This window comes from Hemicordylus capensis, chromosome 4 (genome assembly GCF_027244095.1).
Source record: "Hemicordylus capensis ecotype Gifberg chromosome 4, rHemCap1.1.pri, whole genome shotgun sequence".
NCBI classification, from domain to species: Eukaryota; Metazoa; Chordata; class Lepidosauria; order Squamata; family Cordylidae; genus Hemicordylus; species Hemicordylus capensis.
Genome location: NC_069660.1, coordinates 104,156,821 through 104,174,091, shown reverse-complemented (window position 1 = coordinate 104,174,091; position 17,271 = coordinate 104,156,821). Strand labels below are relative to the sequence as shown.

Here is a 17,271-nt window from a genome sequence, read left to right as displayed (position 1 = left end):
CCCTTATTGCCACCTTGCATTTCTTTTGCCAGAGTTTGTGCTCTTTTCTGTTCTCTTTATTTGGGCAGGACCTCCAATTTCTGAAGGAAGTCTTCTTCCCCTTTATAGCTTCCTTGACTTTACTGGTTAGCCATGCTGACATCCTTGGTCTTGGTGGTACCTTTCCTCCTTTTTGATATACATTCTAACTGGGCTTCTAGTATTGTGGTTTTAAGTAAACTCCATGCATTCTGGAGCGAAGTGACTCTCCTGATTTTCCCTTTCAGCTTTCTTTTCACCATACTCATTTTACAGAAGTTTCATCTTCTGAAATTCAAGATGTCTGTGTTAGACATCCTTGGTGATTCTCTCCCCGCATGTATGCTGAATTTGATCACACTATGGTCACTGTTCCCTAAAGGGTCCATGACACTGACATCACACACCAGGTCCTGGGTGCCACTCAGGATTAAGTCCAAGGTTGTCTTCTCTCTGGTTAGTTCCATGACCAATTGTTCTAAGGTACAGTCATTCAGTGTATCTAGACATTTGACCTCTTTGTCATTACTTGACTGTGAATTTACCCAGTCATTAATCCAGTAATTGAAGTCACCCATTATTACTGCATATGTCTCTCCTTGACCTCTCCCTGATTTCCTTCTGCAACTCCCAATCACTGTCAGGTTTTTGATCCGGAGGGCAATAGCACATCCCCAGTAGCACTTTTCCTTCCGGATCTTGTATTGTCATTCAATGGGGTTTCTGTGGAGGACTCCAATCTTCCCACGTTTTCTAGCTTGTTAGCTATTATCCCTTCTCTAACATACAGTGCTACTCCACCTCCAAGGTGCCCCTCCCTGTCCTTTCTATAGAGTTTATATCCAGGGATAACAGTGTCCCACTGGTTCGCACTGTTCCACCATGTTTCTGTTATGCCCACTATATCTATTCTGTCTATTCTGTCCCCTTCTGTTTTATCTGAATCTCTTACAGCCTCGCATCTTAAGGGATGACATTTGCCAAACTGGATACTGCCTAGTTCCTGTCTGCTATTTGCCAGGAGGTTTTACAGACAGGGCTTTCCCCCAAAATCCACTCCTGATTGGAGTGTGCCAGTCCACATATTCACTGGATTTAACCTGATCTCCCTGCAGGCTATCAGGGACCAGGACAGATAGGGCTTTGTTTTTCTCTGAAGGCAGGCTGTGAATTCTAGCTTAGCCTGAGTTATGTCTGGGGTTTAAAAAAAATCCTCTATTTCCATCAGCTTTTTGGGGGGAAAACCTCTGGGGCTTCTGCTTTCTCCAAAGGTGTTGAGAGAGGTGCTGATGGCTATGCGAATGGTCCATCTTATCCCTCAAATGCCTCGCATCTGCTGCGAAGCAGATTCGCTCTTCAGATACCCCAAGGCATAGAGCCATGTGTGAAAAATCTCCAGGCATCATTTTAAAAGCTTCTCTGCGACCTTTTAAAGTGCCTACAGTCTGGTTCTATCTTATGCAGTCCATCCCTTTTGTATAGGCTTTGCTTGCCCCAAAATATATCCCAATGCCTAACAAATCTAAACCCCTCCTCCCGGCACCAACATCTCATTCACGCATTGAGATCCCTCAGCTCTGCTTGTCTTACTGAACCTGTGTGTGGAACTGGTAGCATTTCTGAGAATGCTACCTTAGGGGTCCTGGACTTCAATATGCTACCTATAAGCCTAAATTTGGCTTCCAGGACCTCCCAACTACATTTCCCAACACTGTCGGTGCCAATGTGCACCACAACAGCTGGCTCCTCCCCGGCACTTTGACCTAAAAGCTACACGGTTCTTTGGGCTTTTTGCCACCCAAGGTCTAGACTGCCTGGAAGATGTTAACATTTTAGACAGAGGTCCTACTTTGGATTCAATTTAGAATCATCTGCATGCCACCTATGCACTCTATCACTGAACTACAGCTGCATTCATGTACTTGTGCTCTAGGCAGGGTTTGTGGAGAGCAATAGGGTTTAAGGAAGGCAGAAGTGGTGCAGCAATACACTAGCAGGTGGCTTGAGCAGCCTGCAGCAGCTAGTTGCTCTTCTGTTCCCCCCCCCCCCAGCCAGATTTAGTCCCCGCCACTTCTTTTCACCTAATGCAGTGGTGTACAAAGCTCCAAGGAGCAAAAAACTTAGTTCAAGATTTCCTTGTGCTGAATACTATACAGGATGGTGATGGGGAGGAAAGACAAACCATTCTCAGCCAGAGTAGCAGCTTAGAGCCTGTAGTGGCATTGGGGGTGGGTGGGTGGGAGGGATAGGATGGCACAGAAAAGGCAGAGTGCATGTCTGGGGGTGAAGTGTGTCCCACATGTTATATTTCTGAAACAGAAATGGGGGGCAACTACTTTTCTGTAGTGGTGATTGCCCTCCCCCATCCAGCCTGCCTTGATTAGGACTGAGACACACTCACTCAGTGCCCACCAAGTTATTCTCCACATGTATACTTTGAAGAGGGTTCAGTTACTTTCTTCCTGATTTGGAAGATTATGGTGCAAAACCACTGCAGAAAAACCGATGAACTAAGATCTTTTTTCCTCTTCCAAGTACACAGGTGGAAGAGCTGTTAGAACATGCAAACTGGAATCATCATCACGCAAGTGCGTTTTAAAGTACCATTGATCATCCCAATAGTCATTTCTTTTACTAGTATCAGATAAACAGTGAAGTGCTGAAAAAATGCTACAGGCTTGCAGGACCAAATAATATTACTGTATACTATAACTCATGGATTTGAAAATCATTGTGACTAACAATACAGTCACTGCGTAAGACACATGCACTTCACTGACCACGTGAAACGTCCCACAATTCTGCATCTCAACTGGAGTCGTCGGCTGGCCGTCAGTAAGCTCAGGTGGAGGCGGTAACCAGGGGTGTCTTTGCATGGCTTCAGCTAGTGTGCCTGCTATGTCCTTTTCTCGAGAAGGCAGATCTGGCCACAGTTACCCATGCCTTAGTCATGCCACGGCTGGATTACTGTAACATGCTCTACGTGGGCCTGCCCTTGAAGAATATTTGGAAACTGCAGCTAGTGCAAAATGCGTCAGCTAAGGTTTTATCTGGAGCTGCCCACTGGGATCACATCATGCCCATTTTGAAAGAGCTCCACTGGTTACCAGTTTGTTTCCGGATCCAATTCAAGGTGCTGGTTTTGACATTTAAAGCCCTTAACCGTTTGGGCCCAGGATAACTGAGGGACCGCCTGCTCCCAAGGGTTGCTGCCCGCTTGACGAGGTCATCTGAAGCAGCTCTGCTCCGGATGCCGACAATGAGGGAGGCTCAATTGTCATGCACGTGGGACAGGGCCTTCTCTGTTGCTGCCCCAAGACTCTGCAATGCTCTCCTGGTGGCTATTCACTCCTTGGTCTCCATCACAATTTTTTAGAAAGCATTTGAAATCTTGGCTTTTTACCCTATTATAGTATAATAGCTTTTATACTATTGTCTCTACTGCTCCTTCTTTCTATTTTGTATGGTTATTTTAGGCTTGTATTTTAAATCTTTTTAGTCAGATCTACATTTTTATATTTTAGCTTATATTTTAATTATGTACTTGTTATAGTCTTGTTTTAATTTTTGTGTAAACCACCGTGGGATTGTTTTAATGAAAGGCGGTATATACATTTAACAATAAATAAGAAAATAAATACATAAATAAATAAATGATGGATTCATCAGACATTAAACTCTCCTACTAGTTTACAAATCCAGAACCATAACTATCGTTTGGCACGCTGATATTACAGTTTTCTCCTTTGTACACAATGCAGCTGTAGATACTGTAACAGTAAGACAAGTATGCACTCACTAACATATCTCAGATCGCGCACGCAGATGGGCCATGGAGGAGAGATCGTGGTGTGCAGTGAACAATCCAGTGGAAGAGACCAGACCACTAACCTTTTAAATAGTTTGACATTTGGAGAGCCTTATAAGAGCTAAGGGACAATTATATGCATGGAACCGACAGTTTGTTGTACAAAAATTGCACACTCTTCCCATTCTCCAGCAGAAAGACAGAACCAAATCTTGAAATTATAGTAGCTAAAATAGCTACCTTTACTGCAGATAGTTTATATCAAGTTCTCTTGCATTGTACTGTTTTTACCTGTCCAAATTTTAAACTGCTACTTTTCCACTGGGCTGCCTCTTTCAAAAGGAAGATGGACATGGTACTGCCTACATAATTCCCTTTTATACCATAGTCCACACAAAAGTGGTATACCTAATTTTACCAACATGAATACCTTCAGATCATCTCTAACATATCACTATAGCAGCAGAAAGTAACTTACCCTATTATGAAACCTGGCACTACGATAAGATTTCGGTGACAAGTTGAAAACTGTGTAGTGATCAGAATGTCTTGAATCCAAGAAGGTCCGCACGTCCTCAATATGATTCCTAAATCCCAGTTCAACTCCTTCAGCAGGAAATGACATCACTATAAGAAATAAAAAGGCAAGTTTACATTCTAAACTACAACAGAGGGGAAAATAGCATTCAGAAGTTTTAGATTATTGCAATGCTGTATGTGGAGTGTTTTATTACTTGAAGTAACCGACACACTTACCAATAATTCTTGAGGTAATATAAGAAATATCTAGTTCTCCCTTGGTGTAGCTATAAAATAAGGTAACAAGGGAAGACAAGAAAAGAGATGCTGGTTATACAGTATATACACATATCAGAATTTAAAGGGGCACAGCGTAAGACCTATATCTCAAGACAACCCATTAAAACCTATTCACATGATCAGCCTTATGTATCACCATCCAACTTGTTATTGTACATGCCAAGGGGCATGAGGGAAAAAGAAAGAATATATATGTGGAACAAATTCAATATCAGAGCATAAGCAAAATTAAAGATACAAATCAAACAACTGGACTCCCTGCCCCCGAGGTCCCCACAAATTTAGCTTTCATTTTCCTTACTGTAAGGGCAAATGTGGATACTTAATAGGTTAACACCAAATCACAGTCAGACAACAGAAAAAAAATTACATGAGGTAACACTTCAAGTCCTCAACTAGATGAAGACATTTTGGACACCCATTGCTCCCTGGGAGTTTTGTGTATGATAAGCACATCCTCCAGACATCTATGAGGATGTCATATCATTATGATTATCACCCTTAATCATATTTGGCTGCCATGTGCAGCATTTGCAGCCATGTGCAGAGAAGAAGTGCAGCATTTTCTCATGTTTTATAGGTGCATTTTGCCTCTATACTTCCATATCTCACTGCTAGATTCATATCACTTCACCTGCAACGGTGCAGCTGGATTTCACGCAACTGGTGCGTTTGCATCATTTAATGCAGAATCATGAAAATATTTTTGTCAGTGAATCACTGGTTTTTCAAACTGAACCTGCTCAAGAATACAAAGAGAGATGGCAAATAAGTGGTAAACCATATCTGAAGCCACCTACTCACATGGCTGGCTCTCATGTGTCCCAGTGTTAGAAACACATGTATGTTCATGTGACCAGTCTCCTGTGTCCTCTGTCACAATGTTACTCAAACTACAGACATATGTTTGGTTTTAACAAATTTGGCTTAATTCCCAAGACTTACTTTTCATTCCACCACTAGTCTTTCACCAGAATGTTAATAATTAAATTTCCCTTTGTCCAAAGCCTATTAAAAATTATTATTTAATTGGTTTTGGACAAATTATTTCCCCACAACCAGCATCCTAAAGTTACTATTCTGCTGGTACAGCTTTCAAGCTGTTTTGTTTTACAGTACCTTGCGACAGACTGCATGACTTTAGAAGAAGTGTCTTTCAGAGTATCCTTCAAGTTGTCCTTTAAGTTACTGAAGAGTCTCCCTGCTCCTCCTTTCATCATGTCTAGCAGGCCACCCCCATAGTTTGACTCCATGTCAGGGGATGAGGCACCTTGAAAAAAGAAAACTACACTTAAGAACACATGCACTGCTTTGCAAGAAAGCAAGAGCTACTGACAGCAAGCACACATTTTACGGCAACAGTAACAATGCAGCGGCTAGTTCAAAATGAGAAAATGGAGATGTAAATGCCAAGTCGCAATCTCTAGTAAAACTCTGATTAACAGACTAGGGCAGGGCTGCACAACTTCAGCCATTGATGGACTACAACTCCCACGATCACTGGCCACTGTGGTTGGGGATGACGGGAGCAGTAGTCCAACAACCAATATGTAAAATGAACAAACAGCTAGAAGATTGAAGTTGCACATCCCTGGGTTAGGGCAACATTCATTAACTTGTGGCAATAAGATCGTAACTAAAGAGGTGACCAGACATGACAACTATGCATTTTTCTGTCCTGTTTCAGTCAGTCTATGAGTGCTGTCAGAGTTGAAAGGGAACTTACCTGGAGCAGTGGGTTACCAGAAGCAAAATATCACAGGAGAAACATGTTTCAGATAGAAGAGAGCATGTTTACAGGTAGGTAGCTAGTAAGGTAACCTGGTCAGGATCTGGGATTGCACCCAGAAGTTCTCATTTTTTTATTACAGGCACTTACAAACATCCAAATTATGAACACCTATACATACAAACGAAGCTTCACAACATATTACACTAAGGAAGTTCTCACAAATGGCAATTTACAAACTCACAAATGCCAACCTGCACATACAAACAAGTCATTGGAACCAATTAATTTCCAAGTTACAAACATCCAGCTTATGAACAAACGTTTAGAACCCAACCCATTAATAAGTGTTTTAAGTTGCAATATTTCATTTTATCCTTTCCTTCCTCCAAGTTGCTAAGTGCAGTATACATTTCTCCTCCTTTTATCCTCACAGAAACCCAGTGAGGAAGGTTAGACAGAGATAGTGACTGGCCCGAAGTAATTCAATGAGCTCCATAGCTGAGCAAGAATTTGAAGCTAGGACACCTCTTTGGTGGATTCCTCTAGCACTCTAATCACCATACCATACTTTTTTGGTTGATGTGATAAAGCTCATCTCATTCATTATATCTGGGGAGGGGGGTGTTGTTTAGTTTGCTATCTAAAGAGAGTTCGCCATTTCAAGTGAGGCTGCAAGGTGCCCAGTTTAACAGAGGCCAATGTCAAGAAGACACAGTTTAAATATTGGCATATAAGCTGAAACTGTTAAATGCCTTTAAATCACACCAGACAACCACTGTTGAAATGTTTCCACAATAAAGAGATGTCACATGGAAGAATCAAGACATCTTCAATCCTGAACATAGCTCACGAGAACAAAGGATGAACAGGCCATAAGACTTCAGTCATTGTCACCTGGACAGATCAAGTCTGAGCATCACATGTTTTCAGGACTTGAAAATACTGCCCTCTTTAGAGTCTATGGCAGGAGTCTAATAGTTAGATCATTCACATTCCGTGGTGAAATTCATACCCACTACTATCCAGGGGCTCATCAGCTCTTATGGCATGTTCAGTAATATCTGCACATTAAAAAAAAAAAAAAACCACAGGAAGAGCAAGCAGACATTTCTTCTAACATGCTTTCATTTGGTTTTTTGTTCCACTTAGAAGCCCAACCCCCAGAATTTATTTTTCAGCTTTATTCCCATCACCATGCCAATCTCCAATTGAATCTACAAACATTCTGTTTGTCAGAAGAAGCGTAGAGTGTTCAGTCAAGCTCCCAATCCCAAGAGCATCTCCATTCATTCCAAGGAAGGAAGCAGGTCCACGTGCCTGAATAGGCACAGAGCTTTGGATTGGGGCATGTATGTACACAAAAGCAGAAGATGGAGTCCAAAAGTGAAATCCTGCAGTGGCCTAGTGCCCACTAGTACAAAATAGCATGCAGAACCATCTCACTGGAAGTAAGAGTTCTCCATGCCCCCCGCTAGACCATCTCCATGCTTCTGGATGCACAATATCAATTCTGAAAAAGAGATGCTTGTGGCTACTCCCTCCATTAAATTGCTTTATTTACATAACATGCTTTAATACTGCGGGATTTCAGCAAGTTTTATTTTTTAAAAGCCACATGCTTGTGTACAACGTGACACCCCACAAATTGGTCAGCTAAAGTTTTAAATGGATTAAAATGTTTTCTTTATTTTTTAGCTTCACAAAATAGTAGCCTTCCAGTGAAAACTATGAAATTAATGTTGCTACTTAAAAACAGCCACAAGTTAGAACAATATCAGACAAAATAAAGACAGCAAGTTACGCTACTGTGACAAAATGTGTGTCAATGATTAGTTCCTAGAAACAAAGAGGCTTATGAAATGGATCTTTCTCTTTTAAAAAGACAAAAGGAGAGAGACAGACCAGCTATTGTATAAAAGACTGCCTTGTTTTGTTTCCACTGATACGGAGATGTCTCCTTGCTCATTTGAAAGTAAAAGCCAAGAGATGAGATTTTAATGTCTAGAAAACCTAAAATATTTTGTTTACTTCATCCGACTATTGTTAGCTTCTGATTCTCTAACCTTTTCCAGGAACCCAACCCCCAAATTTTAATTTGGCATTTTTAATGTGCTTTAATTGTATATTTTATTCAAAAAAAATTGTTTGTGAGCTGCTCAGAGAACAATTGTTATGGGCTGGCCAACAAATAAAGTTATCATTTTACTTACTTTTCCTGACCTGAAATTATACAAGAGTATTCTAACCTTTGCAGGCAATTCTTATATAAAACAAAATTATTGTTACAAATCCTGAGACCCCATCACTTGTCAGTCTGTAGTTAGTCCAAGATGATAAGATAAAGGTTTCATCAATTGGAGTTAATCACAGGACAGAGTCTCCTATTAGCAGAGAATTTCCCTTCAGCTTTCAGAATGCAATGTCCAGCAGAGTTTGAAAAGTTGACAGCCTCCAGATATTGGGAGGCGAGAGGGGAAAAAAGTTTATATTTGGAGAGAAATAGAGTGTTTTGGGAACTTTAAGTTGGTTGAAGGTGAAGCACCGTGAGGTACACAGACTATTTAGGAGCTATACTGTCACCGGAAGGAGTGCCCATTTCTCTCCCCTATCCTCATAAACCTGTAATTAAAGCAAAGACCACAAAGACCCCAAGTCTCCAACGTTCTTTTACCCAAAGCAAACTATATCATGAACTTCAGAACTTCTCACTCTTCTAAGTGTGAAACATATAGGTTATTATTATATATGAATATCTAGCACAAAATATGACAGATTTTTGGTAGAATCTGTAGCATTGCAACTTGGTTTAATGAAAAAGCATTTTTTTAAAAAGAGGGTGTTTGTCTTATTTGAGGTTCCATGCCAAAGGCTGGTACTATATGTCGATACTGGCACAAAAGACTCCAACGAATTATCTTACGTGATCCAGCAGCAAAGTGATAGCTCTGGCATTCTGCAATATCTCTTACAGTTTACACAGAACTCAGCTTCAGTATCAGAGAAGACATCTTTATTCTCCTTCTTTCTAATATCTGTTTAAAAATAACGATTTGTCAAGACACCTCGTCTATGAACGTTACATTTTTTAAGATTAAAACTATTTTTTCTGCCTAAATGGTCATGCTGTTTTACTATTTCATTTAGTATTTCAAATTAAATGTAGGATATTTATTCTCAATCAGTACCCTGTAGGTGCACCAAGGACCATAAATTTTACAAGTCCCCCCCGCCCCATTTCCATGAGTTGCTGTTGTAATTCCATGTTTAAAAGTTCTATCTAGCACCACTTTAAAAACACTACTTTACTATAAGCTGGGTGCTTCAGCCTGATTGTCAACTGTGATAAAGGCTCAGTTCTATGAACAATTCCTGGGGAGCAAGTCCCACTGAAAGCCACAGGGTATTATGCAACATGCATCAAATAATATTGCAGAGTATGCAGTAGAACAAAAGGAGGCAGATTTAAGGCTCTCACAAGAACAGAAGTGGCTCTCAGAAGTCTCAGAAGCTACCAGCATGAAATGATGGCTTGTGGGACTGGAGCCAGACACAAAATGGTGGCTTAGGTAGGCAAAGCCATCTACAATATAAGAGGTTACAACATCAAAACCACTAAAATTGCCAGACAGACATCTGATCAAAGGCAACCAATTGATGTTCATTTAACAAGATGAAACACACTGAGGCTAAGAGATAAGCCCAAGACCAGACTTTGAATCCAAGGCAGACCAAAATAAATAAATGGCCATTTCCTCACCCTTATCAAAGAAAAACACTCTGTAGCAAACTACACATTGTTTCATTCCATACAAAAATCCACTCCTTGTTTTTAAGATCATTAGAAAAAACATTTTTCCACAATTCTTCCATCCTCTTTATGTCATAGGTAAGACACACACTTACAATTGAGGAATGAGCAATCCTGAGCACCCATAAAGAGAAAGATGGAAAATTCTGGGACCACTTTATTGAACTATTCTTAGAATAATTAAAAAACACAAATGAACAAAAAAACAATCCAGAAAACCCTTTGTGATTTACCCACATCTATTGGTGCAACAGTGTGTATTTCCTTGTCTTCTTCTCTCCCTTCCCTCCTGCCAACAGCATAGGGAGGCCGATGGCAACTTGTGTACGGCCGCTGCCACGGCCCCCTGGCCCCACCCCTCATGTCAGACGCAGGGGCCCAGCTAGCCACGCCCCTGCATCTGCCATGAGACACGGAGGTCTCCCTCCCAAACGTGGTCTCCTGCGTGGCCCCATTTGGAAGGGAGAGCTGCCCATGCTGTGCTGGGCAGCCTGGGCCGGAGCAACTCTCCCTGCCTTAAAGGCAGGAAGAGCCGTTCTGGCTGCACTGCCAATGTAGCATGGGCCGATCTCTCTCCTAAATGGGGCTGCGCAGCCCTGTTTGGGAGGGAGATCGATCGGCCCCAGTACATTGGCAGTGAGACCAGGAACAGCATTCCCTGCCTTTAAGGCAGGGAGAGTAACTCTGGCCGTGCTGCCAGGGCCAATTTTGGCTCCAAATGGGGCCACGGGGCCTCGTTTGGGATCAAAATAATGCCCCGTGTCTGATGTCAGATGCGAGGGGCGTGTCTGAGGCTGCGCTAGCGGCCCCTGATTGGTGGTGGCCCGGGTTCTTTGAATCTGTCTGCACTGCTCCTGTTCCTCCTCCAGGGGCATATCTAGGGTAGGGCAGGCAGGGCACATGCCCCAGGCACCCCTTGAAGAGGGGCCATTTTTTTAATTTATTTTTTTTAATGGCCACCGAAAACAAAATGGCCACAGTCCATGCTCAAATGGCCTCTGTGAGGCCCTATGCCATGTCAGGCCTTGCAGAGGCCATTTGAGCATGTGCGGTGGCCATTTTGTTTTCTGCAGCCATTTCTTTTTAAAAAACTATTTTAAAAAATAGCTGCTCAAATGGTCAAATGGTCCCTGTGAGACCCTAGAGGCCAGTGGAGGGAGGGGGAACCTTTGCAGACACCCCCACCCCCACGGCCTTTAGGAAACCCTCCAAAGGGGCTACAGGTTAAAAAAATTTTTTAAAAATTAAATATAATATGTCACTGTACACATATTCCGACTGGCATTATGTACAGAGATTCAGGGCTTGTGAATACTGAGCTGCAGCTTATGAGCTAGGATTTTATTCATTTGCTCTTATTTTGCTTCTTGTGATGAGTTAAATGTACTGTCTTAATAATATGGCTATTAATGGTGAGTTTGCCTTTGAATCAGTGTGAAATCCTTAGTATTAATGCCCACTGGGAGTTCCTCGCTTTCTTTCTCTCATTTTAACTGTCTTTCTGAAATACTAGAATATATTCCAAGCAGTGACACAGTTTACTCTGCATAGCCTTTAATTATTTTCAGAGTATCTGGGAAAAGTCAAATTCTCCATTTATTTTTAAAACTTATGTAAGAGTGATGCTACAATGCATAGTAGAGAATTGCACAGGCACTTCTGTTTAGTTTTCCAAGTACATCTCCACATAGTATTTGGGTATTTCATGAGCCCCAGCATACTGAAATTTGTAGTTTTCCAGCCTTTTTTGGTCTGGCTACATCCACTGCTAAATAGTTTTTGAAATTTTAAAAGATTAACGAGCTTGACTTGTATTTTTGAGCTTATATTATGGTAAAGTTATCTGAAGGATGGGTGTCAGATGTTTGGACAGGGGGTGCAATTTCAGTGCTTGCCCTAGGCGCTATTCTCCCTCGATACGCCTCTGTCCTCCTCTTCTTCTCTCTCTTTCCCTCTATCTCTCCTTTCTTTTCCCACTTCCCCCCAGCCAGCACAGCACACAAAGGCTGATTAGGGGAAGGAAGGTTGGGCTTGTGGCGGGGCGGGTAGGGGGGAAATGGGGAAAGATGTATGTAAAATACAACTGTAAAAAAAAACACCTTTTTTTAAAAAAAAGATGGAGAATAATGCAACCATGTCCCCAGGTAATCAACCAGATTTGTGGTATTGGTTGGAAGGGAGAGGGAAAGCTCAAATTTCTGCAGAGCTACCTCAGATAAGCCCAGAAGCTGCTGGAAGCTCCCAAACTACCTAAAGCCTAGCCCTGCAACAGAAGACTATTGTATGACCAAGACCACTCTGGTCTTTTATTCCTTCAGCTTAACTGATCTGGACCTAAGTTTGCCAACTAGGGACTTTTACAGAGGACATGCAAGTCTTTTGGGCCCCAAAATACTTTTTTTTGCATATGCTGTGGTGTCCGAAGTTATGGGAAACAGCTGGAACATTTTGTTCACTCATGAGCAGCTTCTCTTCCTTTGTCTCCTTCCCCTTTCTACTGACCATCCATCCAACAGGGAAGCAGAGAGGAGGTTCTGCTTCAGTGGCAGGTTGCAAAGCCATGTGAGGCAAGAGCATGGACAGGTGGGCCAAGCAGGTGCACCTCACTTCCTTCATGTGGTGGCAGTAGTAGTGCCAGTGAAGTGTTAGTAGTTAGCTAACTTTACTCAGTTGGGAGCTACACCTGCTAACCGAGTAAAAAGGCACCTTTTAAAGTGGTGAATCTCATATTTATTATGGGGAGAAACAACTGACCCTAAACCACTCCAGCACAGCATTCCTTCAAAGGTTGATCCTGGTGTCACCTTGCACCATTTCTTTTTAGATGGTCAGCCCTTTCAGGACAGGGAAGCACCTTATTTTTCTATGAAAAACACTGTGAAACCTTCTGTTCAGAAGCCATATATAAAATGTTTGTAGTCGTAGAGAACATCAAGCAAGTGGGAGACCATGCATGCACCACTGCGCCAGCATGCAAAGAAGTTGGCTCAGCAGATAGCTGGCTGCCCTGATTCCAGCCAAGAGGTGAAGTTGCTGGCCTGGCTTTGTGTGGGGGAGAAAAGGTTCGCCAGCAGGGAGAAGGACAGAGTACGGTGTACAGTAGAACCTCATTATTCACAGGTGTCTAATTGACACTCATTTTCATAATCCACAGATACTATCCGGAGGATCCATTTTGTGGCTCATTTCTTTTTAAAGAGATACACATTCTTCCTATGATTTTTCACTGTTTGGGGGCCTTTCCACAGATTGAGGGGCATTCCTGAGCACATGGGAGTATGGTATAGTAAACAGTTTCAATTATTTCCATTTTTATCTGGGAATCAGCTTCACAGTGGTGAGCTGTATTTATTCTCAAATTATCCAACATTTATCAAAATATGCATAAATAATACCAATAAACATATGTGGAGACTTTTTTTGGTGAAAAGCATCCTCTATTTCCACTTTTTTTGTGATGGATATAGACTGTTTTTCACCATCTGGACCTGGCAACCCTATCTGGACCTCAACTAGTAGTTATATCAAATGATCACAAATAAAAACATGGCCATAAAAACTGGCCACTTTACTAGAGCACCACTTTACTAGAGTCAGTGAAATAATTCAGTTTTTATACCAATTTAGAATGAGAAAGGTACTGATGAGGACTCTACACACTCAGACGGCTTTTTATTTGACCAGTTGTTGCAAAAGATTTTATTAGCTTATCCTACAGTATCTAGTGAGGTCTACAAAAGACTTAGGAGCAGTAATAAACCAATGTCTGGCAATGTGCACTTGTTAGAATCATAAGGGGAAAGATTAACTGAATTAAGTACTAGAACTGGTATGCAGGGCCTATAAATTCTACAGAATAGCTCCCAACAGACATTTGTCTAATTGAGAATAGTTAAATGAGTGGAAAAGAGTAGAAGTTAAGGTGTTATCACCTTTTCAAGCAATAACATGTATAAGAACAAGAAATACTTGAATGCGTGTACAGTTTCTCAGTTCCGGAAATGCTCCTTAGCCAATCACATTTATCTTTAGTAGAAATGTTCCTAGCATTCATAATAGCTTACACAATAAGTCTTGAGACTTGGGAGCAGAAACTTTTCATTATATTTACATAGTGAATTTATGCGCAGTCAAAAGCATGGATTCTTGTTACTAAGCAAGAGCAAATGGGCACTGAATAAATGCATTACAAAATGCAGCCCTATGAAGGTGCCACACAAGCCCTCTCAGAACAAAGGAAAGAATTTAAACAGCCAGATAATATTTCCCACACTTGGCTTCTATAAAGCAAACATTGCTATCTGCTTTACATAATTCCCATCTTTTCATTATCCTAGAACATTCCATTTGATTACTTTGAAATGCATTGAGCAATACATTCAAAGAAGATGACACTACTAGATGTTCAAAAGTCCTTGAAAAGAGCTGGTCCCCAGGGGTTCTCTTCATTCCAAGCAGGAAGGTGCCAGAGGAATGGGTGAATATTTCTCTTGGGACCTTCCCTGCTCGTGTTTTAGCAGGATTCTATCCTTCCTTTTCTTCCGGAAAGAGAATTTTGGCGAGAAACACAAGACACCTGGAGAAGTGGACACAAAATTTCATAGAGGGAAACGACTCTGGAACCCTGCAGCAGGCAAACCAAGAGGCCCTTTCCTCCCAGAAAGGACCCTGCAGCAGGCAAACCTTTCCTCCCAGTAGCAGAGGTTTAGCATTGCAGCCACTCAGACTGCTTTCAAACTATGGAGTATATGGGAGCTTCTGTCAACAGCAGTTGCTCCCCTGCTGACTGTAGTTGCTGGGTGGTTTTAGGAAGAAATTGGAGGGTCAAACTACATATTACGTGTAGTCCCATGGTTCTTTTCCCCTAAATGGATGGCATCAAGACTGAAGCGAGGACCGGCTGCTTAACTCTTTCCCTTCCAGTCATGTATATGGAAGCTTTCCTATCCCATGAGGGGAAATAATGGTGGGAAAGCAGCTTGAGGGGGAAGGATTTTAAATGGACAAATGGTAGGAAAAAAAGAGTTAAGCAGCCCCACTTGCCAGTCTTCCATTCAACTTAAACCCCTCCTCCCACAAGTATTTTGTGTACCGTTATTTAAAGAAGTTTGCAGATAAGCTACAGGGTTGTGGTTTTGTTTTGTTTTTTAATACTGTGCTAAACAATAGCACTTTAAACAAAGATTTGCCACATGTCAGAATGAGAATAATAATCCTACATTTAATTTGAAATACTAAAAGAAACCATGAAACCTACCATTTAGCCAGAAATATTCATTTAAGAGAAGTAACATTCATAGACCAGCTGTCTAGATGAGTACTTGTTTTTCTGAAGAAAATTTGCTATGTAAACCACTTTCTGAACTGTTTTTGTACAAAAGCAGTACATAAATATTATTATTATTGTGGTTTTTTAAAATTATTATTATTATTATTATTATTATTATTAAGCATATCCTCCTTTATAAGCCACCATCTCTATTTTTAAAAATCAACAGGAAAAAGAACTGCAGAACAGCATGGGATATGTAGTTTGACCTGAAGATACTCTGCCCTGGTTCCAGTGCATTTTACTTAGATTTCAAAGTTTGTCTAGCACTCCATGGGAACTAAATACAAGTTAATTAAAAATAGCAGAGTCTACTGCATCCTGCCTCCCAAGAAAGATCCCCACTACTTCTGCCAGCGGGGAAGCAACCTGCCTAGAGAGCAGGAGGCTGTTGGTTTGAATCCCTGTTTCCCTCTCACACTGTGTTGTGTTTCCCTCTCACACTGCATGGGAGATGGCAATGGTAAACCCCTCCTGTATTCTACCAAAGGCAACCACAGGGCTCTGTGGTCACCAGGAGTCGACACCGACTCGATGGCACAAGCAACCAACCAAACTGCTTTGGGAACTTTTGTTGAAAAGCTGTATATATAAATATTTTCCATATTGTATATTTTTGCTTTTGAGCATAGTTGAAAAGCTGTATATAAATATTCATTGTATTTGTATATTAGTGCTTTTGAGCATAGTTGACAGTACAAAGAAACCTAGATCTTCCAGACCTCAATATCCCAGATTTTCTGGACAGTGTTCACAGGACTGAGAGTTCAGCTACCTCATTCTGCTCTCGTCCACTGTCCCAGGCATATGCTGTGTGATCTCATGCAGAATGGTCACTTTCAGTGCCCATTCCTACCCATGGACACACCACCAAAGAACAATACACTGCTTGGCACTTGCTACAAGAATATTTTTAAAACGGAGTGGCATCCCATCACTTTACAGAAAATGCTTACACATCAAAAAGCTCTGCAGAAAATAAGAGATAGTCAACATCAGAAATGAAGCAGGGCCATTGACAACATTCTTAGCAAACACTGCTGGTACCATTTCATTGCATAACCTGGTCCTTTTCAGAAGACAACCCTCCACCAATTTCAGTAAATAACTGCTCTTAGCAATCTAGGCCAATCTGAACCAGGACCCCTGAGGTGAATAGTTTCTCATTACCAATCCTATGAGCCATCTGGCCCTCCTATGGGGAGATTTAGCAGACCAAAAGGAAAAAGGAAAAAGAAGCAGTAGCAGCAAAGTCCATATTCATGCAGCATGCCAATCTAATTCCACTGGCTATATGTAGCAGAACTCCCAAGAAAAAGAAATCTAGGAAGGTTGAACACACCTTTTCCCTTTTTTCTGTGGGGGTGGGAGGGAAATAAGACTTTAGTCACTTGATAGAAAAATATTTGATGCAAATAAAGTAATGTTCTTTCAATCTCTTTTGTACATTGCCCTAAAATTTTAATTTCACCCAACCAGTAGCAACCAAGAAAGTCCTGGGTGTGCTTATCTACAGACACAAAATTATTATTTTGACCAAGCCAATAATGACAGTCCTCTGTAGAAATCAATGAACACATTGTGTGATAGCCTTCATTTACAATGCACCAACCATTTCCCTACATTTGATTATACTATATACTTACCACCACATATTAACCCATACCCAGTGCATTTTTTTCACTGAGCAAACATACTCCTTTTCAAAGCAATGCTCACTCATAAGATTTACTGGTCATAGGCCAGATACCTTTTGG

At 41.3% G+C, this 17,271-nt stretch overlaps 1 protein-coding gene across 4 annotated transcripts in view; it reads right to left on the bottom strand.

Annotated features, from left to right (window-relative positions):
* Positions 1-17,271, bottom strand: part of DNAJC6 (DnaJ heat shock protein family (Hsp40) member C6) — a 90,450-nt gene that overhangs the window by 42,599 nt on the left and 30,580 nt on the right. For 3 of the 4 annotated variants that reach the window (XM_053249030.1, XM_053249028.1, XM_053249027.1), the window contains 3 exons: positions 5,765-5,915; positions 4,583-4,632; positions 4,305-4,453 (listed from right to left, as the gene is read on the bottom strand). In XM_053249030.1, the coding sequence (XP_053105005.1) occupies positions 4,305-4,453; positions 4,583-4,632; positions 5,765-5,915 (350 nt within the window). Of the gene's footprint in view, positions 1-4,304; positions 4,454-4,582; positions 4,633-5,764; positions 5,916-16,856; positions 16,871-17,271 lie in introns of all 4 variants that reach the window. The other variant, XM_053249031.1, reaches the window with a different exon arrangement.